General features: G+C 38.1%; 1 protein-coding gene across 4 annotated transcripts in view; it reads right to left on the bottom strand.

Moving 5' to 3' along the window:
• atrx (ATRX chromatin remodeler) overlaps positions 1-27,346 on the bottom strand; it is an 82,054-nt gene that overhangs the window by 1,874 nt on the left and 52,834 nt on the right. For all 4 annotated transcript variants that reach the window (XM_021480976.3, NM_200653.2, XM_073921190.1 and 1 more), the window contains 11 exon segments: positions 27,287-27,346; positions 27,062-27,201; positions 25,659-25,809; positions 25,446-25,546; positions 22,907-23,015; positions 22,644-22,821; positions 22,143-22,334; positions 7,210-7,359; positions 4,886-5,002; positions 4,566-4,661; positions 573-701 (listed from right to left, as the gene is read on the bottom strand). The exon segment at positions 27,287-27,346 is cut by the window's right edge and continues 35 nt beyond it. In XM_021480976.3, coding sequence (XP_021336651.2) covers positions 573-701; positions 4,566-4,661; positions 4,886-5,002; positions 7,210-7,359; positions 22,143-22,334; positions 22,644-22,821; positions 22,907-23,015; positions 25,446-25,546; positions 25,659-25,809; positions 27,062-27,201; positions 27,287-27,346 — 1,423 coding nt within the window.

Genomic DNA, 27,346 nt, shown 5'->3' with positions numbered 1-27,346 from the left:
GCTTGATAAAGTAATCAGTTGGAAACCAACGCTGTGTCTAGTTTCTCAGTCTGATCTCATTGGTTTTAATGCGACCACATCCACGAGGCATTATTATTTCAAGCGTCTGCATGAGACGCGTGCAGACTGTGGTCAGAAAAACACGTCACTAAAATGAAAGGAAACTCAGCAAATAATCGACAAATATGATGATTTATGATATCTATATAAAGCTTGATATGTCTACTTCTGCATTAACCAATTCAAGTTGAAAACAAATAATCTCTTTTTATGTAATCCGTTTAAAAGTAAGGACTGCAAAGAGACTGGCAAAGAGAGCTAAAGTAGATTAAAAAGTGCTCTGAGTTTGCTCAGTAACGCGAGTAATGCTGGTCTGAGTCATGCCATTTTCGACCGATAATTTTCAGTGGCCAAAAACTCAATGCACTCCTAATTAAAAAAGTTTTTAAGAACCTATAGGTGGCCTAAAAAAATAATTTTGGCATTTCCTCGTTAAGTTTAAAACTTTTATCACTTAAGCACCAGTAGAAACACAAGAAGTCAAAAAACAGCAAGGAGATGAGTAGACTTACAGTTTGTTGCTTGCTGAGGACATCACGATAAATGGCCTCCCTGTGTTTGACTTCCAGCTCGAACCCAGCCTGCCTCCCAAGAGCCATGGAGTGAACCTGGGCCTCTGGTAAACTTGGATTCTCCTTCCACTGCCAAAAACACCACACCTGTTAGATTCTGCAGACCTCAACAAACACTTGCATGCTCATCAGACACACAAACACATTTAGCAGTTGTTCAGAACTCAGCCCAACACAAACTTCATACTGATGACAAAGCAAAGCATACAGTCAAAAAGCACAGCCTCAAAGCCCAAAGTATACTTTGGCCATGCACGTTCTGTCCATTGTCCTCACGACACAATTTTCATCATTAGGAATGACCATGACTATTGTTAAGCAATTGTTCTTGCTGCTTGCTATGATGTTCCAAGTGGCCATTAGCTTGAGAATGATCTTTACAGAATTAGGCAAATCTCTTTAGACCTCTAGTTTAGTGTAAGTTAAATACATTTTAGCTTGTTTTATCTCACAAACATTTCTTAAAAACATTCTTTTTAAGGTTTCATTCTTGCCTGTAGTAAATAAAAAATAATAATTGAATTTGAAGCAGTTTGACAAAACAAGGATCAACAATGATTATTGCCTTTTTCAAGAAAATTAAGTCACAGGATAAGTGTAAAGTGCAAATTAGCTTTTGGTCAGTGTTATCAATAGAAGCAACATAGAACCTAGAGCATTAAAAGCTGATTTATACTTCTGCGTCAAGCGTATGCTCCGACACAGCCTTCGCGTGGCTGCATAGCCCTCGCCATGGCTGACGCCGACGCACATCTCTTAAAAAAATTAACTACATGTTGCAACGACATGTAGTGCAAGCTCTGTGATTGGTCGGCTTTCTATTGTTGACGAGTGTGGACGTGGGTGAGAGCCGCGCGAACCAGTTGGAGCGAGTGTTTCAGGGTATATGCAGGAATCCTAAAGGTAATTCCAATATCTTCGTAAGGGTGCTTTCACACCTGTGAATCGATTCAGTTGTTCCAAAACAGGGATTAAAATTGTTACATTGTTGCTCTTTGCTCTCGGTGCGGTTCACTTTCACACTGCAAAGTTTCTAAACGGACCAAATAAGCTAAGGGTGCTTTCACACCTGTGAATCGATTCAGTTGTTCCGAAACAGAGATTACAGTTGTTACATTGTTGCTCTTTGCTCTTGGAGCGGTTCGCTTTCACACTGCAAAGTTTCTAATCGGACCAAAAGAGCTAAAACAAGTCAAGTGCGAGTAAACTCTCCTCACACTGGTCAGAGTGTCAGGGTTTATTTTGCAGCGTCCCACTCAGCTGTCAGGAGAGGTGGTGGTTTGGTGGTGATTGACAGGGTGCGCGCGCGTGACGTGTCTGAGGAGAGACGCGGTGGGGAGGGTGAGAAGGGTGCGCGACGATGCCTATTTGAGGACTGGGAGAGAGACGCGAGATTACCGGGAGATCATCACTCGTTTGCGGGCATCCGGAGACTCGCGAAACTTCCCGCCCTACTCATAATACTCTCTTCATATAGCCGTAAGCCTATTACATATCCATAAAACACTGTGATATAACCGCGCTCGGATCGGATCGCTTTCTCACTGCAATCGATCCGCTCCAGGGTTCGTTTCAATCGAGCCGAGACCACCTCATTCAAGCGATCTCGGAGCGATTACTTTGGCGCGGAACAGAGCGCGATTGCCCTGTTCACATATGCCAATCGAACCGCGCTAACTGGGCAAACGAGATACGTTCCGAAACAAAAGTGTAGGTGTGAAAGCACCCTAAAACAAGTCACGTGTGAGTAAACTCTCCTCACATTTGTCCGAGTTTCATGGTTTATTTTGCAGAGTCCTGCTTAGCTGTCAGGTGGGTGGTGGTTTGGGGTTTGACAAGGTGCACGCAACGAGTCTGAAGAGCGAGGAGGGATGCGGTGAGGAGGGGTGAAAAGGGTGCCCGACGTATTTGAGGACCGGGAGGGAGACGCGTGATTACCAGGAAATTATCACTTGTTTTCGGGCAACGGGGAGTCTTTGTGCATTTGCGGGAGACTCGGGATGTCTGTTAAATGACCTCCTGCCATACTCATAATTCTCTCTTCATATAGCCGTATGCCTATCATATCCATAAAACACTGTGATATAACCAGGCTCGGATCATATCACTTTTTTACTTAAACGATCCGCTCCTGAGTTCGTTTTAATCGAGCCGATACCACCTCATTCAAGCGATCTCGGAGTGATTGTTTTGGCACGGATCCGAGAGGGATTGATGGATTCCCATATGCCAAACGAACCGCGCTAACTGGGCAAACGAGACAGGTTCCGAAACAAAAGTCTAGGTGTGAAAGCACCTTAAGACTTTTTAAAGACCTTCTCAGAATATAAGATCTCTTTGCCCTTTCAAGTTCTAATCAGTATCATACTTTAAACTTAATTAACAGTTGCTAATAAACAGTTGTAGTTAAATAAATCAATTGAGCACAACTGTGCAACAGAACTCAGATAAGCTCGGAAGAAACAAACCATGCTTGCGCACGCATATTGACATTTCTAACATTGAACATAAAAAAGCTGCCAGCGGAAAAGACGCGATATGTGAACGGCCTGCTGCTATAGTTAATCCAGTGTGCGTGCGTCTTAGCCTTGGTGTATAAGCTTAGAACTTTAAATTAGAGCATAGGTGGCATAACTTTTTTTTAGTTGCAGCAGTTTCGTTCCATGCAACAGATACGCTGCGACGAGAAGCCTTTAAGCTTAGGTATCCAAATGTTTTCAGCTGCTCGCCCCACTCACTCGCTTCATTTCAGGTGACTCACGCTCTGTGCAGCCTTCAACTACAGCTTGAGCTGTATTGAACAGACGCACGTCACTTCATACTTATATCGGCTGTTTTTCGACTGAAGTAAATTTATTTTTGATGTCTTGGTCACACTATTTGGAAGGCCAGAACAAATTGCCTCGCGGGCTGCCAACTGAGTAGCCCTGCTCTATGATTTTGCTACTTGTGGAGAGCGTCACATCACCTTCCAGCATTTGCCACAAATTACGTAACATCACCCGGACAGAGGAGCTTGGCCGGACACACCCGGCCCAAACTAATCGAGGAAAATAAATATATTTATGCTTTTTTGGAGTCAAACACTTTGGACAACATTTGAACAAAATTTAAGAAAGTTGTTGCACGTCCACCGGTTCCCGAGTTTAGCTACATGTACATTAAAGTAGCGTTCAGAATAAAACAAAAAGCCAGCAAAGAAACATAAATACCCATTGCCTGCTAGCCTTTCGGAAGTGTTATTGCAGAGCAACACAAACAGCTCACAGAAGTATAAATGCATGGCAGTGCATAAAGCATGCTCCGTGGGTCATCCTGATCACTCAACGCAGAAGTATAAACCAGCCTTAAGTGTCTAATATGTGAATCAAGGGAAAAAACAGTATGTTGTTAATTCAAACAAGACAGATAAAGCCAGAAGTTTGGGTTAGGAGTTCAAGATAACTAAACTTAAGCTGGAAAAGATGGCCCTGGATGTAAAACACTACTATTGGTTTGTGTAATTATGTAATCTATATGTGTGGCGTGAGATTTTGCATTTTTTGACATGGAAATCCAGTCTTTTGAGGTCAGACTAGAGTAAAAACAAGCACACTGGAGAGCCACAGCTGAACTTGTAACTTTAAATTAAAATGACATAGCTGATGTGTTTTCATGTTTAATACTTTCTTCAAAAAACTGTATTGCTATGTAAGTGCAATGTGACTGGAGTGATGAATTACAGAACTTGTAATGCAGGTTGTTATGATCAGATGCTATTTATGCTGTTCTCTCACTACTGTCATTGTCACACATTTACAGGAAAGCATGCAGCACATTACTAGTTGAAGGCAGAGGCGTTTGGATGTTCACTAACAGCAATCAACCGGAAAGAACTTCGTTCTAGGCGTTTACAATAAACTGTGTTAGTGTAGAGAATTGCCTTTCACTTACCACTTGTGCAACAATGTCCTCCAGTGCTTCCCTAGGCACCGTCTTCAGAGCACTAGATGCTTCCAACACTTTCTGTCGACCTTGGTTAATCAAATCCTTACACATAGAGGAAAAACAAAGTGTGAGAAGAAAACACCAGACGAGATGAAACAAGCCCAGGATGAAAACAACTCTGAATTTGATATTTTCATTGAGATACATAGCACATGTAAATAGCAGCTGGCAGAACACAACGGCAAATGTTGGTTCCTAGGGACGCATGCCACAATTAGCTGCCGGCTGAAGGAATGTGAAAAGTGCATGTGGAGCTCATTACTTACCTCCAACTGTTGGTTGCTCATTGAGGCCAAGGCGGCCACGTTGAAGGGGAAGTAGGAGTTTGGTGCTCCCATACCCATCTGAGAATAAGACGGCTGGTTGAAACGCATGGACAGCCCCTAAAAGAACAGCAGAGCTTGTCTGTCAGTCATACAGAACCAGACTTCATTTACTGAAATGAGGTCACACAGAAAGATCCCAATTATGAATAATCTTCAAATCAGGTCTGGCCTGACAGATGAGTCAGTCTTCCATCACATTAGAGTAATCAAAGCATCGCTTTCAGAACTTTTTTTCCCACTCGACTCGCAACTTTGACATGAGCTGTCTACGATCTGGCAAAGATGCGTGGCGAAAAATAATTTCCAGCCAACAGATCACTGGAGGATCCAAAAAAATCCTGATGTGCACCCATGTGAACCTCTGTTAGGGTCCTGCCCAAGCTGTGTTTGTCTTATAGCTCTAAACAGAACGTTCCCTTCACGAAGGTCAGCAGGATGGCTGTGTTTGTGTGTAAATGAGCTACCGAGGCAGATGCAGCAAACCCGCCCTCTAATTGGGTCTTCGGTGCTCGGAGCTCGTAAACACACTCCACAGCTGAGTGTCCAGTGTTCCGACCTGGCATGAGCAGGTGTGCGGCAGAAGTGGCGGCGTGGATCACAGCTGCACTGCAGACCGCAGTCATGGAACAATCTAAACGGACACGCTCGTAATATCTTTTTCAAAATCTGATAGTCTTGTTAAAAGAACTCCAATCACTGTAAGTGAGTGTATCTGTAACTTTAACATCCACTTTGATAGGATTGTTAATGACTTTAGGAAACAAAACTCTTTAATCTCAAAATACACTAATAACTGTAGCAAGATTGATGATGATTTAATAACTTCACATTTCATTACTGGTTGAATCAGATTTTTTGAAGAATCACTAGAATTATTTAGATGACTGTTTGTTGCCAGGCGAGGCAGTGGCGCAGTAGGTAGTGCTGTCGCCTCAAAGCAAGAAGGTTGCTGGTTCGAACCTCGGCTCAGTTGACGTTTCTGTGTGAAGTTTGCATGTTCTCCCTGCCTTCGCGTGGGTTTCCTCCGGGTGCTCCGGTTTCCCCCACAGTCCAAAGACATGAGGTACAGGTGAATTGGGTAGGCTTAATTGTCCGTAGTGTATGAGTGTGTGTGTGAATGTGTGTGTGGATGTTTCCCAGAGATGGGTTGCGGCTAGAAGGGCATCCGCAGCGTAAAAACTTGCTGGAAAAGTTGGTGGTTCATTCCGCTGTGGCAACCCCAGATTAATAAAGGGACTAAGCCCACAAGAAAATGAATGTTTGTTGCCACCTACTGGCGTAAAAATGTAATTGCAACAACATTCATTTGAGGCGTCAAGCTTCTGTCATATTTTGATTGCTGACATCATACTTATGTGTATACTTATAACCAGCACTGAATGTCCAGGAATAAAATCATGCTAGCCGAAAAGGACCAAAAACTGATGGGATTCAACTATATAAGATGACCTTTATCTCTAGGCCAAACTTCGATTTAAATCCAAAGCTGTTGTCATCAACGCACATTAACAAAGAAATACAAATTGTAATCATTTAAAATTAGGATCGCAAGGACATTTTTCGAACCAGAAAGAAAAAAGACAAAGTATAATGGCAACGAGTCACTTTTCTCCCAAACAAACTCAGCTAATTGGGTGCTGACTAAGGTTGAAAAGTCTCTAATCTGAAGACAATGCCTAGGATTGTTTCGGAATTCAAAGACTGGATTTGAAAGGACACTGCTCTTTCGGGGTCATCATCTGTACCCACAACATGGTTTACTGTAATGGGAGAAACTGACCCTTACAAACCTTAAAAAAAGGTGCATTTTAATCATCAACTAAAGAACTTGCTCGCAAACAATACTATTGATAGATTACAAAGGGTTTATGCAGCTCTAAATAATGCTTTATTGATTTATATTAATAGAGAGCTATACTTTGAAGCTCGTGAAATTTTATACAAGCGCATATGCATATAGTTAGACCCCTCTAATGGTCATGTGTCCACTTTAATATGAAGACCAGTTTATTAAAGACAGGGTTTTAATAAATATTTAATTACTTCCAGTTCACTTTATATGATGATATCACTCCGCGATATTATTTGAGAGGTGTGGTCCACTACACGACAAAAATACTTCAAGATCACTTGATAGTTTGCAGGGCTATCAGCATAGGCAGATCCAAACATTTTTTTACAGAAAAACTAAAAGTGTATAACAAAGTTTGCAGACAAAACACACACGTAATAAGAAACCTTAACATTATAATGATAATACAAACCTTCTTCTCTGCTTCATATTCAGCCCAGGCTGCCTTCCTATCTTCCTCACTCAGTGCTTCTTCCTCTTTGTGGTCAAGCAAAGAGTCATGTTCGTGGTAACAAACGATGTGATCTTTGTAGCTGTGAAGCAATTCTGCTAAGACAGGATCCTAAAATAGGAAAAAGACATTAGTCAACATCATATATCAATGCACACATACACTGATAAGTGACTATTAAGAGTCAGGCAATTTTTCTTAGAGTATAACACATTTTGTGTGTGTTCACATCAATAAATCCAACATTAGCATCTGTTGGTGTCAGCTGTAGTGAATAACTGGTTAATTTTGAGCTTTTTTCACCTATTTTCAACCTTCAGATTCATTATGGTGCATTCTATGATCAGTTTTTAATTATTATTCATGAGTTTTAATATCCTATGACATGAGTTGCTTGTAAATTATTTAGTCAAGTTGTGAGGCTGGGCAGGAATTGGTCAGAAGGAATAGTGTTGGTAGTGTTGCCAGAAGTACCAAGTTCTTCAAGTCTACTGAAATTTATAAAAATGTGATAAAAAAAAATAGCAGCAATTCCCACTTGCATTTAGAGAGCCGCTGAGTGCTTATTAAAATCTGCTGATTGGGTATTGTGTTCACGTTGTCAGTAGATATGACTGGGTTTGGCTCTCATGATTACCAGATTACAACAACACTTACGCAAACCCTAGAGCACAGGTGTCAAATCCAGTTCCTGGAGGTCTGCAGCTCTGCACAGTTTAGTTCCAATCCAAATTCAAAGCACTTACCTATAGGTTTCAAACAAGCCCAACGGACTTAATTAGTCTGATGAGGTGTGTTTAATTAGGGTTAAAGCTAAACAGTGCAGTGCTGTGGCCCTCCAGGAACCGAATTTGACACCTGTGCACTAAAGCATATGAAAGCAACATCTTTGTATAGCTATACATCAATGCACAGTGATCATGAACATGTATCGTATACTGACCCTGAGGAGATGAATCAGTAGAATATAGTCCTTATTATTGTTTTATGTGCGCACAAAGTATTTTTAAAACTTCCTAATATTCCATTTGAAGTTTTTTGATATCTTTCTGGACTTTTAAAGAGTCGAGACCATTGCTGTCTATGTGGAATAAGGGAGCTCTCAGATTTTAGCTCAAATATCTTAATCTTAAAACACTGACATTAGGGTGAGTAATTAACAACAGAATTTTCATCTTTGGGGGATCTATCCCTTTAAATATTTACAAATATAGATAATAAAATAAGCCTAAAAATATATAAAATGACAATATTTTTAATAATAATAATAATTATAATAATAATATTAAATGTTTTTTTTCCAAATAATAATTTTCAAAATATAAGGCCATAATCGGACCTTCAAATAAAAAAATGACCCTTATTAGTCAAGTTTTTATCAGCCGACCACCAAATAAACTGAATAAGCTCACATTCGTGCCCTTAGTTAAGCACAAGATCCATATTTTGAACATCTAAAAAACAATTGATGCAGAGAATCAAGTCCTTTACAAATTTAGGCCAGTCTCTGCACTTCAGCTTTACTCTGGTGTATCTCACAAAACATCTTTCACTCACTGCGACTATGGCTCGGATACCCAACAGGCATTAGTGATTATTACAGTTAAAAAGTGTCTACTAAATGTCAAACGGTTTCAGACATTTAAAAAAATACCAAATATATTCATATATTTAAAATAAATTAGAATAAATAACAAAATTAAACAGCCTTTAATCTTTATAAGATAACGTATTCAAAACTTCAGAGGCCTTCGTGCAACTTTTATATGGCGACATTGTTCTTGAAAACAATACCTGAGTGGTGCACAAGTCATTTCCAGAGCTCAAACAAACATGGTTTAAAATTACTCTACAGCTATTGTTTGCTTATCTTGCCAGCACTTTACATTGAAAAGCTTCTCAAGACCTTGAAAACTATCACATGTACTTCTGTATTCCAAAACTATGAACATAAACATATGACAGAAACATCATTTCCTGATTGAACACAGTCAACAAACTAAAAACAACCACCAAATTAATCATAATAGTCACCGACATTCACTGAGAAAAGCCTCATGTTTCCAAATTTAGCACTGATTGCTAAATTGCTACAGAGGCAAGGTTTTGAGTAAGGGAGGACGTGAGCAAAACTCAAATGTCCACAAAAGTGTGTTTTATAAATAGAAATAGCTATTTCTTCCCTTCAAGACAGATAGCAGGTTGACAGAAAAAAAAGCATGCTTTTTGCATTGCAGTAGAGTATAATGGTAAGTGGAGCTACAGATTCATGTACATCAAGGTATTTCAGTAAATGGACTCGTTAGATGGAAAATAAAAACATGTGGCTAAAGTAAGCACAATCACGTCAGGCCTATACCCTCCATAAACCCAACTGGATGAGTGACGCTAATTTTTAGCTAAGTGGCTAAATTAAAACATGGCTGGATGCTATCATGTAAGCAATCCCTTCTACATCACAATCATGAAAAAGTATATAGAAATTATGGTTATTGCACACACTGAATTTAAATCTGATTCGGGTTAGATTTTTTGCCACTTTTGGCAACCAAAAAAACGCTTTGAGAAGCGTTTTAACAGTGACCAAACAAGTGAAAAGCTAAATAGTGAGTACCACTTGGTCATTAGAGCTATGGGTTGTTTTCGCATGACATCATCGATGATGCGCGGAATTTAGATTGAGGAGAGAAAGTGATTTTTCTACATAGAAATGTTTATAATTGTTTAAATCAGCCAAAATGACAAATGCTGAACAGCTTTTAAGGACTTCCAAAAGTTTTTGCTCATAAAGGGGGAAAGAGCTGAAAAACGGAAGAAAAAGCAGCATGTAATAAACATTTTTTCAATAAATCAATTTGTACAAGCTTTTTTGAACGCGATAATTTGTTTGACAGCGCCAATAAAGATAATATACAGGCCTAGCTATGTGTAGAAATATGTTAATCTGTTATGCTAAAATCAGATACAAACACCAACACACTTATACAAAATCCAGGAGAATATAAATAATGTACCTTGTCATGTAATCGCTGCAATGAAATATGCGTCTTGTTTTGCAATAATCCATGCCTTCACTGGCGTTTTGGTCATTCGGTGGAATAAACAATTGTAATGTTAATGTCTATATGCGCAGCAGGGTTGAAGGTTTGTTGATGGTACAAACATTCCCCCCCTTACAAAAATTAATAAATAAAGATGTGGACTCTGCGTCCACAATTTTGTCAGGAAGATATCCGCATGGGAATAAAACTATAGTAATTTATAATAAACATGTTTTTTAACCACATAGTAAAGTTCATAATGTGCACAATTCTTTGTTAATGAATGTTGCAGAATACTGTAGCATAGTAAACTGACAAACTGTAATAAATACTGCAATGTTAGTGTAAACTGTTGTGCGTTGTGATTATAGCGTAGAAAAATTGGTAGAAATGTTGAGCCCCCCCCCCAAGTAGGTTGCGGGCCACCAGTTGAGAATCCCTGGCTTATACAGTATCTACCCTCTCGATGACAGGCAGATATACTTTAGTTTAGTAGAAAACTCTTCATGACACAAGGATCATGCCAAACATATGTGGATATTTTCTATATATACCTCCATTAAAATATGGAATAAATTGCAAAAATACAGACTTTCCTCTGAGTCTCCCATTCAGTTTTTTTTTTACTTTCTGCCCCTTTTCTGACTTTCGTGTCACCACTACCACATGATTGAAAACAACTAATATGCTGGATTTAGTGATTGGCACGCCGTGGCGGAGTGGGTAGCACGTTCGCCTCACAGCAAGAAGGTCGCTGGTTCGAACCTCGGCTCAGTTGGCATTTCTGTGAAGAGTTTGCATGTTCTCCCTGTGTTCGCGTGGGTTTCCTCCGGGTGCTCCGGTTTCCTCCCACAGTCCAAAGACATGCTACAGGAAAATTAGGTAAGCTAAATTGTCCATAGTGTATGAGTGTGACAAGCCGGCCTGAAGGTGTAAAAATGTTATTTGTGATGTCATTATCTTATGGAGCTCGTTCCAAAAAGAGCTGCCCCCGCAATTATACGGGACAAAGGCCAAAGAAAAAGAAGAAGTGATTGGCACACCTCTCTCTGCTGTTTGGTGTGTACATTTGACGTACTGCACACAGACATAACAGAAAGCATGGTGCGCTTTTGCTTCGAAACGTCAAGGTGGCCCTCATCTATTACAATGTCTATAGGTACCGCTAATCTCGGTTCAGGATTTGCTTACGTATGTAGATAAATATGTGAAGTATCACAAGCAATGTATTAAAATTAAAATGATTTCCAAAAACAAACTGCATTTTATGATAATCATAGCACAGATCTTTGATCTCTCCTTCCACTCTATGCGGTATTGGTCGAACACAATATGTAGCCTATTCCGCTTTCCTTTTCCACTTTAGAGAAAAGAAAAAGTATTACTGATTGAACCGACACCGATGTTTTGCATTTTTTCGTAATGGATTAATTAATATGCATCGGACTCAGTGTGCATGGTTTGTGTATGTGACGATTTTTTTTGCATATAAATACGACAAAAACGTAAACAAAAATTTTAAACTTCAGCCTGCAAAGACCTTTTGTGCTCTCAAAATGCGATTGGCGCAAAAGACATTACGAGGACGAATATGTTGTTTGAGCACATTTCAAACACTTGTCGTTGGGAAAGTACTGAGCTTATCTGAATATTGTCCAATTTTGATCAGAATAAATGGATCACAGAGGTACTGGGTCAAATGACAGTCAAGCCGTTGAGGGGAGCAGAGAATGCTGGGATTCCTGATTAGTCTCCACGCTGAAGCTCCGCGGGTGGTCTTGTCCATCTCCATAACCTGCCCTACATGTGCATCTCAACCAAAGGCACTAATGATGGTAACAAGAACTCTTGCATTGTCATACTGTGAGCTAACCCTCATGCATAATGACGGCTTAGGAAAAGGATATCATTTTACTCCACGCATGGATGTGAAATTGGTTGGGTGGGAGAAATGGGGGAATCAGCAGACTGCAGATTTTTTTTCTTCTTCTCAAGCAGAAACGGGGAGTAAGAATCCCACGGGGAGTCCAATGGGGGAGGAAGCATTTTGCTTTTGATCAAAGCATGGTGGGGCTTGAGCCAGACTGCCGCAAGGTTAAATACAGCCCCAGGTGAAGACCAGTCTATCTGGCCATGTCTGAACACCATACTTTCTTCACTTAACTAACTATACAACCGAAGAAATCATTTCCATTTCAGTCCTTCAGCATTTTTATTTTTTTGCTGCTGCCCATTTATGCTTATAAAATTGATTGTGAAGAACCAAAATATTTTTTAACACCATTATTTTCTCAAAATGATAAAAGATGTTTAAAAAAAAAACAGGGATTTCCAAACTTTTCAGCTCGCGACCTCCATAATTACAATTCCAGTGACTTGCGAGTGACCCCCAGTATCCTCAGAGCTGATTATAAACAAACATTGCACACAGCGATGCACACATACCAATAGGAACTGTATAAACATGCTTATTGACAACACAAAAATAGTGCAACAACTTTATAGTCATTATTCATTTGTTTAATTTAATATTAACCTCACTTAATGACAACGGTGGGCACAATGTTTACAGCACAGGACTATTGTTAGTTTAATTTTGGAGACAGCTACTTGGCGATCATCTTCTATATTCAGTTGTGGCCTTTATTTTTAATGTACGTCACTGTAAAATTAAACTCTATTGCTGTGTCATTAATCTAGCGTAATAACCCCAGGGCTCGCAATCCAAATGTAAAAAGAATTGAAAGGCTGATGGCTTTTTCATTTACATGTTGTTTTTTTGTATGTAACTATAAAATAGTATTTTTATCTTCTGTAGGTTATGGATAAAATATGGTGATTCTAACATGTACGACATTTTTAGAAATCACCAAGCAACCCATCCTCATTGTCTCACAACCCCCACTTTGGGAACCACTGATATAGAGCACAATATAAGATACATTATTCATAGACATTTCTAGCAACACAACCCAAGAAGTGAGTATTACTATAACTGTCAGATTTTATAATTAATAAGGTTTTATAGTTAAAGCAAACAAACTTAAAAAAAAAAAAAAAAAAAAAAAAAAAAAAAAAAAACAGAAGTAGAGCTTGCTAATATGCTTAATAGTTTCTCATATTAATGGTGCATGTTCTTGGCATTGTGCACATAGAACCACAAAAGGCATTTTATTTCGTATTAAATCGTTAATATATAATGAATATAAGTTAACAAGTAAAGTGATCTTCATTTTATTATTTCTCATTCTTTACACCCTGTCTTCTAAAGAATGCACAGCAGAAGTTTACAGTGGTGGTAATATACTGAAAAAAATTGAGGTGTTTGTGAATATGGAATACATTTAATATAATGCTTTGCGCTTATTAGACTGAAAAGGACAAGCTGCAGTCATAAAATGAAGGTGAATAACAACTTTTTACTTAAAATCAACTATATAATAACTTTTTTAATACAAAACAACTGTGAAAAGACCTTTTCAAGTAGCTTTTGCAGTGCTACTTGCACAATAATGAGAATGTGCACCATTAAAATATTGACACATTAAGCATATTAGCAAGCTCTATTTGTGATCTTTCAAAGAATTTGAAAGACTGCTCTTTTGTGCGTGAACAGTGCCAATCTTAAAGGAAGAGTTCAACTCTAATTACACCAAACAAGATATTCTGAAACCTTTAAGCACTGACCTGCATAACAGTAAAAAATATATATATAGAGGTCAGTGATTACAATATTTCAGCTTTCTTTAAAATATTTTTAGTCCCACTTTATTTTGATAGTATGTTTGTTGAATTAAGTTACATTGCATCTACATGCCAACTAATTCTTATTAGATTATAAGTAGACTGTTACTGTAGGTTAGGGTTAGGGTTAGTGTAAGTTGGCATGTACTTGTAAGGTTTCATATAGTCAGTTAAATGTCTGTTGAATGTATGTATCAACAGATTTTAAGCAAATTGTCTACTAATACTCAAATGGACCATTAAAATAAAGTGTTACCACATTTTCTTTTGCTTTCAACAAATCAGTCAAACAGGTGTGGAACAAGTGAACATTTGAGTAAATGACAGAACTTTCAGTTTTACTAAAGCATGCCTTTAAATTTAAAGCTCGATCATTTGCTGCATGGCATTATTTTCTATTTCATTTTAATCGCCTGGAAAAGCTATTAATTAAGGGTTGACTGGGACAAAAATACCACAAGCAACTTATCCTAAAATAAAAACTGAGACAGCTTCCACATCATCGTTGAAGAAAGGACATTTTTATAAACTACAGAGAGCTGTCCAACTACATATATTAATGACTTGGCAAACAAAGCCAATTTACGTAGAACACAGCCCCAAATAAACTCGGATGGTGTGAAAAATATAATCAGGTTCAAAGTTAAAAGAATGCTTTTTAGTATTATTTGGCTTCCTACTGAATCATTTTCAGCACATCTACAGCTATTTCAGCAAATTCTGCCTTTTAAGGTCTTTGAGCATGCCACATTACATTAAATGTAAATCATATTCGCAAACTCCATTTTATATCACTCATTACCAGCGCTATAAACTTCTGCTGTGCGCTCAGTGGAAGACAGTTTGTAAAGAATGAGAAATGGACGCGTGACAAGCTGTAGTCATAAAATGAAGCTAAGAAACAGGTGCTTTTAAATAACGTGGAAGACTTTTCTCTTTTCGTTTATAATACAATGACATATTGAAACACACACTGACCTTTGTGACCAGAAAAGGGGCATCTTTTGTCAACAAATATCGTATCTACTGCTTTTAAAATGAAACGCCTAATGCTTGCTTGTGATTTTACAAGCAACTGCGTTTTACATGCAGGTGCACAAACCAAAGAAACCAAGGGGTCCGGAGCAAGAGACTGAAGGAATGTGAAGGATTGAGATATTTGTAATACCTAACCTTAGCCAGGCAAAACGTACTCTACAGCTGCACGCAAATTATACACATAACCTCAGTGCCCTGGTATAAACAGTCTGTGTCTGCAGAGCTCTTGATGTTTGGCACATGGCCGGATGTCAGGTGTCCATGAAGCCTGTCTCAACTATCATTCAAACTTTTCTTTTATTTATTCGAAGGTGAGAATTTCTACAGTGCACTGCAGTTCACACCTTCAGTTCTTTCATCTGAGCTGGTCTAAAATGTAAAAATGTAGGGTTGAAGGCAAGTACTCATTTAAGGAACATCTGGGGGACTTATTAAGAACAGCTCCTGCACCTAATTACCCAAACTAAAGTCTGTTCCTTTGCTCAATGAGACCCAGTCGGCAGGGGAGTCTGAGCGAAAGCAAATTACCACTTTCCCACCGATGGACCACTGTCAGGAAGTGTACGCACCGAACCAACCATGTCACTCCCGTCTGCCCACCGGACTTCGATATTATGGGCCTCCTAAGAGCCTGGGGGCAAGGCCAGACCCCAAGCTGGGTGGCTCTCGTGTCTGGGCCATAGCACTCTTCTTTGTCATTAGAGTGGAAGTCCGCTGACTTCCTTTGTCTCCAATTAGTTTCTCTGAAAAGCCAAAGAACATCCTAAAATGGCTCTGGAATAATGACTGTTCATCAGGTCGGGGGAGGTTTACAGCGTTCCTTTGAAAACTTCAGAGACGAAGTAGTGAATCAGTGCAACAGATGGCCTTGATGTTTGGCTGGGCTGCAACAGCACACAGGTTCAGAAGCAGGATGTGTGCTTTAGACATAGAGGGGGTGGGGGAATCTTACCAGAAACTCTAGGGAAAGTAACAGGGCAGTAAGGCGGGACTGGTGGGAATAGTCGCTATCGCAAGATCACAGCAAGTTTATGGTGTTCTATTACAGGGGGAATCGCTCATACCCTATATCTTCAAGGGTTGATGCAAGCTAACAGGTTTTATTTGAAATGTAATATATAATACAAACAAACTGTGTTTGCAGTGGGAACTCTACACAAACAGGGCCAAGTAATAGTTGCATAGCCTCCAGTGAACTTTATCTACCTCAGATAAACTGAACATTATATTTGGTGTTTTGAGTTACACTTATAAAATTGAAGTCTAATCCTGTTTACCAACAGTTATGTTGTGCCTAGCAGTTTAAAATGCAGATAAATGAGATAATGTTTATGATTTTTCATTAACGCATTCACATAAATGAGTTATGGGTGTTAATATGTGTTTTTAATACAGTTTTGGTGCATCTTACAATGTAAAAATAAGCTGTTTTTTTACAATTAATATTAATATTTCTTTATCTTTGTTATTATATACGAATTTTTTTTTTTTACAATTAATATTAATATTTCTTTATCTTTGTTATTGTATAGGAAAAAAGACAGTATTGACAGGAAAGCATGGGGAGCAGAGAGTGGGGAAGGATTAGCATAGGACCACAAGGCGGGAATCGAACTCGGGTCGGCTTGAGCACCGGAGTGCATGTGTCGACACACTAACCACTACACCACTGGCACTGACGTATTTCGATTTTTATTCAGAACACATTCTTGTGCGCATGATTTTAATGCTAACTAATTAAAGCTGATGCAGCGCACCAGGCAATTACAGCTGAGCGGGAGAAAGTGTGATGTTAACCAGCTCACTCCGCGCATGACGAAGTTGATCGGGAGAATCGAAAAGGTGAGCGAGAGGAAAGAACATAAAATATGGTTGCGGGTCAAAATAAAAATGATTTGGTGCCAAAGAGAAATTCAACATCAGTGGTTTGGGAGTATTCTGGATTCAGGAGAAAGGATGTGTCCAATAGCAAGGTAATTTGCAAGACTTGAATGGAATGAATACTCAAACAAAAGAGCAATACTACAAATCTGTTCCAACACTTAAAACAGCATGATTATAAATGTCGACAAAGTCAATCGAAACAAACAAAAGCACACATCAGTCACCCCAAACAGACTGAACAAGTTTGTTCAATCATTTTCAAGTGCTGTGCCTTATGAGAAAGGATCAAAACAGCACAAAGAAATTACTGACGCAATCACCCATCATATATGCACAAATACTATGCCTGCACACATCGTCGGTAAAGACGGCTTGACAAAACATAAAAGCTGCCATCTCGCACACATTTTACATGATTTGCTATTCCCGAAATGTATGAGAAATGTAAGGCGGGCGTTAAACACGAGCTCAAGCAGGTGAAATACTTCGCCACATCCACAGATATGTGGTCCAGCAGAACGATAGAGCCGTACATGAGTTTGACGGTCCACTATATTAATGACTACTTTGAAATGAAAAGTCAATGTTTTCAAACAGCATTCTTCCCAGAAGATCACACTGGAGAAAATAAAACTGAGGGATTTAAAAAAGCTTAAGCATCATGGGGACTTTGTGAAGAGCAACAATCATCTATCACCACATTTATTTTATGTTGTCTGTTTTAAAGACAATTTTTCCACAGTTTTGTTTATTAAACTTAATGCTATGTTATTTCATTGTGAAATGTTTTGTTTTGCACTTCTTGTGGACTGAATACATATGTATGTATGTAGCTTGTTTGAAAGAGCAAAAACAGTTGCCAAAATTGCAAATAAAATTGCAATAAAAATAAAATCGCATTATGATTATTTTGTCCATATTGCACAGCCTTACTCCCTAGTGTGCAGTGTTGTCATTTCAATAGTGGAAAGTAAACGTGCTTGGGTCACTAGGTCATGTAAAGTTTTCAAGTATTCTCTTCTGTAACGGCTCACCTGTGGCTAAAAACGCACATAACTTCTGACTATGAAGACAAGAGCAGAGACAGCGGTTCCCAAACTAGGGTGTGCAGTCTGACCACCAGGGGTGCAAGAGAATGTTTGTAACGTCAAAAAAAAAAATCTTTTATTATTTTTATGCATTTATCTTGGGTAAACTTCAGGTGTCATATTTTTGAGAGAAAATAAATTCACAAAGAGAGAGAGAAAAAAAAAAACACATTACAAATTGTAATTTACAACCTATGCACACTCATCTCGCGGTTTCATGTCTGCATCACAACAGCCCAATATTCACAATATTTGTAGTTTTATTTTTTTTTGCTTACTATATGTATCAGAATGAACACCTAGTTAAAAACTGCCACTTTAAAGAAGTCAAGTGACAATAGGGATCAACCATCTACATCGGCCTCTTCTATGGAGATGTGCAGCAACCTTGAATGTATGGACTCAGAGGATAACGAACGAGGTGAAGAGCCGCAAGTGGGAAATTCAGCAGAGATGTAGTGATGAAGAGAATTGGGCCTACACTAGAGTAAGAAATGCAAATATAGTGACAGTTACATTGGTTTCAGGTTTACATGGGTTGGAGATGCAGAAAATCCAAATCCGGAATGTGTAGTTTGTGGTGAGGTTTTAGTTAATTGCAGTCTTAAGTCCTCATATATGGTCTGGCACTTACAAACAAGACACAGCCACTTACAAGACATGCCTGTAAGTTTTTTTTTTTTTTTTCCAAGGAAAACTGGTGGAACTACAGAAGAAGAAAAAAGGAGGCACAAAGGAGCAGTAGCTTTCATTCAAAATGTTGCACCACCAGTTTCCTGGGTACACTGCAGCATCCATCAAGAAGCTCTAGTGATGAAAAACATGCCAGATTAACTTTTGTCTGTACTTAATGACAATGTGAAAATTGTCAACTTTATAAAAGCTTGTCCATTAAATTCACATTTTATTTTTAAAATTCTAATCACGTATACAGAAAATATGTGTATTTAGTTATTGTAGTTAAAAATGTGGCGTTTATTGGGAGAAAGGGGTGCTTGACAGGTGTCAAATATTAGAAAGGGGTGCACAGAGCAAAAGGTTTGGGAACCACTCCTCTAAGAAACACTGAATGGTTTGGAAACTAGGCAAGTAAATAACAATATCTCAGTCATCAAAAGGTAACGTGCACAGAAAACTGGCCTGAGGCATTCAATTTCAGCACACATGATTCTGCAGTCTGAGGTAGATTTTGGTAATCGTAGAAAGTTGTCTTTCGTCATGTGGCAATCTTAAATAACTCAGTGTCTCAAGCTCACAACAGCCGATCAATCAGCATTGCAATTAAATTTTATGTTGCAGTACTGCAGTTTGACTGTTCTAACAACAGACTGATAAAGCTCAATAGCAGTGAGAGAAATTGAAGCTCAAAGGTGTGTGTGAGAAAGATGTTCAGATATAAATATGACATTCCTCAGAATAAGATCTCCAATGCGCCATTGTCAGGCCTCAGACTCTAAAGGGGCTGTTTACAAAAAGTTATTAGCCAAAACGGGGAACATTTGCACATTTTGCCTGTTCGTTTACACACTAACAGCATTTTTTAGGACTGAAAACAGGCTACAAAGTGGAAGTTTTATTGCGTAAATGCAAAACTTCTTTTTAAACACAGGAGAAAAACCTTTTAGTTTTTGGCTACATCGGTCATGTAAACAGTCTTACTTACTTTTAATATCTAATCTCAGTGGCAATGACTCAAAATAGATGCACAAAAACAATTTAACACAGCTTAGTGATATTCTGAAATGAGCTTTAAGATGTGTATTGCACAAGCTGACATGAAAAAAATATCACTTTTCTTCATTCAACATTTCAGTGGGGTTACAAATAACTACTTTTAGTTCTGGGGTCTGTTCTTCATACGTGGATTACGCAGTTAGATGGATTTGGTTATTGATGATTTGACACGATCCAGGATCGTTTCTTTCTTCAAAACTGATCCGAGAGTTGTTGTCATAGCAACAGTTCTGGTAGATCAATCCTGGTCAGGAGCAGGCTCAATTCAGATAAACAGAATTAGATGGGGTTAGTTTAAGCAAAGATAATACTGAAAGTTTGTACCAAATTCTGATATTTTCTTACAGTAGTAGTTATATACACTTGGGAAAATAGTAAATATTTTAAGTTATAAATATATATATAGTAAAAAATATATATATTAATAAAACTTATGCAATCTGCATCCCCGAAATGAAAGTACAAAGATTTCCACCTGGTGAACTTTTTAGATCGCTTTAGTACAATTTGTGTATGATAATAGAATTGCACAATATGTGACTTTTTTTAAAAGCAATAATACATTTATGCAGTCATAAACATGTTTTGACAGTTAATATGATGGTGATTTGATGCTTTATAAAAGTTGCAGACACCTTTACCAATATCAAAATGCTTTTGTAAACATTCAGTTATTCTTTACACCGATTTAAAAATCGGCGACAATAATACTACTATAATATGGAAAATCCACTCTAACAGTAAAACTAAATAAATTGCTCTTGACACATGAAAGGACATTTACACCCACAACAAGGGTAAAGTTATTGCGTATCATATTTAACAAATCGTTTACTACTAACTTTGTCATTTTGCTCACGTGGATAATTGAATATTAATCAGATGATGTCATTACGCTGCTGTGCCATCAGCCAATCGCTGCATTGCTGATCATGATTTTGAGGATCGATAGATCAGTCCTTCACAACACACGCAGTGATCTCAGATCAGTTCATCCAGACATTTTAATCTGATTCACAAACTTGTTTGAAGAACCAAATTAGCCAGAGATCAGTTATCAGGATTAAAAAATCCAGAATCTGCCAAATCATCTTAGATCATTTAAGCGAGCTACGAAGAACAGACCCCAGGATTAAACCGTGGAATGTCATGGTTAAGTAAGTGATGACAATTTTCCTTTTAGGGTGAACTAGGTGTTTGACACATACCGCTTTTTCATCAACAGGAACCAGGAGCTGATCAAAGCTATGGACCCTTTTCACAAGACTGTTATGATTCGTTTAATAGTCATCAGAATCTTAAAACCTTGAAGGTTTTTAATATTTAGATATTTTTTAAAAACGTAACAACATTTTTTTGCATTTATGAATGTATTATATCATCTTTGTGTCTACAAAAAATAAATAAATGAATTACGGCTTATGCGATTTCTTTTATATTTTCAGCAAATAGGATTGTAAAAAAAAAAAAAAAAGTATTTTTTGTACTCTCTGATTCACCGTGCTCTAATTTTACCCAGCTACGATGCCTTCCGCTACTGAAAAACCTGGAAATGTGAAAAGGTTCTATTGCTATTGTCGGTATGGAGCTGGTTTATTTGTCAAGTCTTCTAAGAATCGCTTTGCTTTTCCATAGGCTAGTAAGCCACCTTAGATCCAGGTCTGACAAAACTGTATGCGTATCATCTTTCCCAAATATGCAATAGCAACAAACACACATTGTTGAATTGCTATTAATGTTAGTAACTTTGTAAACTTAAATTAGCATCCAAACACTGCTATGTCATTAAAGCAAAGTGTAGTTTGTATGGAGATTACAAAGGAGAATAATGTGTATTTGCAGCACTCAATAGTTTGGAGATTGTGTTCAGCAGCTCATCTCAGAACAGTTTCTGTTATGCTTGTTGGTCAGCAGCCTGGCAATGTTTGGTGCTACTCAATAACCACTTTTACTGGTTTAGACCCAAAAAATGGTAACACTTTGTGATGGTCTATTTGAGCATTAGTAGACTGTCTGCTTAATATCTGTTGATACTGCTCATTCAACAGACATTTAACTGACTATAAGAAACTTAGTAAGTACATGTCAACTTACACTAACCCCAACCCCAACCGTCTACTTATAATCTAATGAGAATTAGTTGGCATGTGGATACAATGTAACTTAAATAGAACAAATGGGCCATCAAAATAAAGTGTGACCAAAAAAAACTAGGCCCTGGCTCTGAACCAGCATTTAAACTACCTTGGTGGAGGGTAGGTCAATGCACTATGCAGGACAGTGGTCCTCTTGGTTTGAGACTACTTTAACATCATGACTTTTTGCAAAGCTGCTTTTGAACTAGGTTTTAACAAGTGTTCCTTACCTTGGGCAGCATAGGTGTGGCTCGCTTGCTCTTCTTCTCAGAGGGATCGTCCAGCTGGTCGGGTTCAAATGTGTAGAGCTCCGTCAGCTCATTCATTGTAAAGTGCCGTTCAATCTGCTGTTGGTCTACCACTCTGAAAGACAGTGACTGTTTGGCGACCTGCCGGTCATAGATCTTTTCCTCCATGGTTCCCTACAAAAAAAACAAAAATGTCAGACGCATTACCTGGTAACCCACCCAATAAAAGCAATTGTTTTAGACATTATAGGTGTAGCCTTAACGCATATGGCTTGCAGATAAAACAATGCCAAAATTCTAATCTTCTTTTAGATGAAAACATTTACTTTATGCACCATATTAGCTTTTTTGTTTTTCTCAATAAACATAAGACTATACTAGTGTCAGAGAACTCTCATGTGTCATAAAAAAAAAAGTGTTAATTACTGTGAAATATTGAACTATAGCAATGAAAACCTCTATCCAATCATCACAAATTCTCACCTGAGCCAAAAACCTGTAGACATATACAGTCTTCACTTGACCAAAGCGGTAGACTCTGAAAATACTCTGGATGTCATAAGATGGGTTCCATGAGGCATCAAAAATTATGACCCTGTTTGCGGCTACCAAGTTGATTCCAAGTGAACCAGCTCTGGTTGAGATGAGGAACAATCGACCCCTGTAGAGAACAAATGCAGCTGTCACTAATGAACAAGTGAGAAATCGGTCCAATGTTTGCTTTTTCCATAGGGAAAGTGTCTTACCGAACATTACTGATGTCATTGAAATCCTCTGCCCATTTCTTCCTGGTCAAGGCATTCGTGGAACCATCCAAACGGTAGTAATCAATGTTTCTAAACCACTTGCCCTCCCCTTAAGGAAAAGAACAGGAGCACAGCCAGTCAACAAGCTGTTTGCGGGAAAGGTTTTATGCAGCTGTTATGCAGAGCTTGTTGCATATGGAGAGCTCGAGAGAAAGTATGTACCATACATAGGTGGCAAAGCTCAGAGACCTGTTCGGCATTTAATATCGTAGCCTCCTACACTTGTTCGTAACTAGCTTTTCAACATGTTTCCAATTATTCTTCTGTGATCTTTTCATTACAAATTGCTAAGCCTTAAGCAAACATTTTTTTGCAAAATAAAAAAGGCCTAATCATTTTCATAATGAAAGTGAAAACAGCTGCAAGGGTTTAATTAGGACCATGACCTTATTCCAGAGGCTTGATGCTTACATGGGCATATTTGAGCATTTCTGCGGGCACTTAAACCCAGATTTATGTCAGATGGGTGCGCAAATACGGATAAGTAAATATATCCACAGTCTGCACTGATCAGTGAGCACTTTTGACTTTATTTGCTGAAACAAAAGTTAAATTCACAATAAATATAGATACAACATGCAGTATTGGGCATAAACAGAGTACATGGTTTTTATGGTGGCCCATGTTGTTCATTTCTTCTGATGTAAAAAAAATTAAAAAGGCAATATTTTACTTAGGGCTGGGCGATACTGGAAAAAAAAAAAAAAAAAAAAAAAAAAAAAAAAAAATCACAATATCATGTTTCATATAATTCAGTATCGATAATTATTAAATATTTTTTACAATCTATTTAGGTATATTAGGATTTTTTAACCATATTATTTTAATTTACCAACATTACAAAGGCAATTAGTTTTAAATTTAAAAATAAGAATATTGAGAACAAAATATCTGATCTCTTTAAAATAAAATAGACATAAGTGTTAAAGAGACTCTTAAACTTGATAGATAAATTGTTACAAAGTGTGTGCAATGGTAAAGCGTAAATAATGAACAATCAAAGCAAACTTTCAGGTAAATTAACATCTGTAAGGTGTGAATAATAATAATGATTCAGTAAACCTCAAACTCTGTAAACAAAAGAAATTATGATAATTAAATCTGAGCTTTCAAGTAAAGGAACAGACCATCATTATTCAAATACCTACTGCAACATTATTAGGGTTGGGCCGATAGACGATGACATTGTCCTTTGCCGATGGCCAATAAACAACATAATGCTGAGCCGGCATCGCCGATCCTTCGCCCCGCCCCCATCGCAAACCCGCTTGCAAAAAATACACACTTAGGCCCCGTTTACACTAATACATCTCAGTATTAAAATTGCATTTTAGAACAAAAATGATCCACATCCACACAATGTTTTACTTAGCATTTCTAAACAGCCGTCCGTCCGCTGAAAACGCACATCACGTGACCACACACATACACACACACTGTCATGCGCTCGTTGTCTGAGCTCCAGATTGCAGTGCACATCTGACAGTTTATCAAGGATGTACGGCTGGATCGTGTCTCATTATAGTTGTTAAGGTGATATTTAATTAATCTTTTCTCTATCTAATGACTCTTCGGTCTTTTGAATCTATCAGGTAATGTGTCACAGTGTCAGTGCACAGCTATAGTCTTTCACTTTCACACTTGTACTTAGTAATTTTAGTGAAAACCTCAGATACTGTTGGTTGTGCACCTTTTTTACCGACCAACCTCCCGCGGAAAAAGTGACTGACAGATGGCAATTTGTGTGCAACTTATCTTTACTTATTTATGATTGGTTTATGGGTAAAACAAAGACCATGTGGGTCAGGTAGTTGAAACGGTAGGCTACAAATAATTAATTTGTTATGAATTAATTAATTACTCATAAATAACTAATTCACCTCCGACTATGACGACGATGCCATCGTCCATCGAGATGTTTCACAATAGACATCGTATGATGCCAAATTGGTTGACATCGCCCAACCCTTAACATTACAAATTGTAAAATTGAATGACTACATTACCCCTACACTAAAAAAAAATCTTTCAGATTGGGTGCTAGTGGCTGGGATGCACAAGAAAAGAAACCAAAAAGCCAGTGGTGACATCCTTACATCCTTTTTTATTTACAATCTCCTCACTGCTGCTAGCCACTGCACTCATTTTCGCTTGTGTTGTTATTTTGACCTGAAGTGACAAGCGTGCCGTTTCCTTTACCATTTACAATGTGCTTTTGTGCTCGTGCTACCCTGGCGTCTTTCTGTATCTAGGCAACCGTCAACCGTTTTTTTAGAGGATGACAAAAGGACAAATCATTGCTGAAGCTCTGATACAAGTTAATGGAGAAAAGTAATGTGATGAAGGAAGAATTTCTAATGACAGACACTGCGCAAAACACAACAAACACAAGTTCTTGTTCTGCAAGAGGACTCACAACATACATAGTACAATACATTGCTAAATTCTATAGTTATTTAAATACAACAGAATGCCTTACCTTTGTATGGTGATTCTTTCCCCTCCTCTTTGGCCCTGCCTGCTAACTCCAGAAAGTCTTCAATGAGGTCAAGAGAAATGAGAGACTGGCTGAACACCAATCTAAGCACATAAGACACAACACATACCAGATTGATCAGGTTGACCACATATACAAATCAATGAATTATGAGCCGATAGATAACTACTGCTACTATGATGAAATTTAACTCACACTTTATCGTCCACTTCTTCAGCCAAGCGGAGGATCTCAAAAAGTAGCACCATTTTTCCAGAGTGAGTCAGCACCTCAGCATCTTCCTCAGACACAAACTCTTTGTACCATTCTGGTGAAGGACTGCCAGGACCTGAGTTTGAAGGACGAACTAAAAAAGAAAAAAAAAAAGATTAACTGCTTGCTTTGGGGGGAAATACAGTCCTACAGCTAAATTTGCAGTAAAGGAAAAATAGATTGAGAGCAGTACTAATTAAGGTTTTAACGTGTTCATTGCTGCTAACCAACACTACATATTTAAATACAATTGTTTGCATAATAATACAATGCTTGAGCTTAATCTATAACAGAATGAAATGTCTGTCACTTGTTTTTTGTTTATCTATGGAATAATGTAACCTGCAGGGCACTGGAGGGCGATGGTGATATAAATAGAGGGATAAAAGGATGAAAAGAAGAAGAGAAAGGGGGTCAGTTTTTTTATGGAACACATGGCTCTTTAAGGCTACTTCAAACTAATAGTAATTTTGTGAAGTATTAGTTGAGAAACCTAGAGTTTTAGGCTCAACCTAAGCACTTCCATAATGTTGTAAGGGTATGATGTCTGATTAATCTTCAAACATTACCTGGGAGTTAAGTGGATCAGTGACTTTCAACGCACTCAATGCTTTTCTTTGTTCAGAAGAAAGGACCATCATCAAACAGCTAAGACATTATATGCTTTTTCCTCTTGTGTTTGGGAGAAGTTTAAAAGAGTTTGGGGATTTATTAGATTTGTTTTTGAGTGCAACCAGTATGTTTCCATTTGGGAAATAAAATATATATGCATAGAATAAATATTTGCTAGCATCAGTATTTCAACTAAAATTCTAGTGGTAACCTTTTTTTAATGTGACTGCATTGAATAAAGCAATTGAAAAGTTACAAATCTCATCAGTCTAAGAATTGTGTTTGAATGAGGTAAAGTTTGATTGTCCTATCTTAAATCACATTTATACTAAAAAAAAAAAAAAAAAAAACAGGCCTCCACAGAGTCCAGACCTAAATATTATTGAGTCATTATGGGTTTTCCTGGACAATAAACAAACTTTGGCAAAATTAAAGAAAGAGATTTTATAAATTCGAACAGAAGCCTAGTAGGTCACACTAAATATTGGCTGTTGCCAAAAGAAGCCATTTTGTTCCTCAAATGGTTGCATGTGCATGTTTTCCATACATACTGTACGTTAATGAAGAGTCAAAAACTTAAATATATAAGGTCATTAAAACACCAGAGCTGGTAGTGGCCTAATACTTTTGAACTGCACTGTATTTCAGTCATCAGAATTTAAGTCTTGTAATAAAAGTACTTATCATATTAAAACTCTACTGCCCAACTGCTATCAGAGTAAGCTCAATCATACCCTCCTCCACAGGCTCTGCTCTGTTCCGCCCCTCAGGGTTTCCTCCACGAGAGCTGGTGTTCCACTCCTTAATCACTTCCAGGTCATCGCTGTCAGACTTGTCTGAGCTCTGATCTTTTCCTCTGCCTCGCTTCTTCTTCCTGTACGGGGATTTAAGAAAACAGATCTGTTATCATCTAGGTACCATACAGGACATTTCCCAGGAAAGGAGGACTCATCTCAAACCTTTTGGGCTTCTCATCTTCAGAGGTCAAACTCATAGATGACTCCTCTGTTTCTGAGGCT

Source organism: Danio rerio, chromosome 14 (genome assembly GCF_049306965.1).
Source record: "Danio rerio strain Tuebingen ecotype United States chromosome 14, GRCz12tu, whole genome shotgun sequence".
In the NCBI taxonomy this organism is placed as follows: domain Eukaryota; kingdom Metazoa; phylum Chordata; class Actinopteri; order Cypriniformes; family Danionidae; genus Danio; species Danio rerio.
Note: the sequence above shows the minus strand (reverse complement) of the source record. Positions and strands in the feature narration are given on the sequence as shown.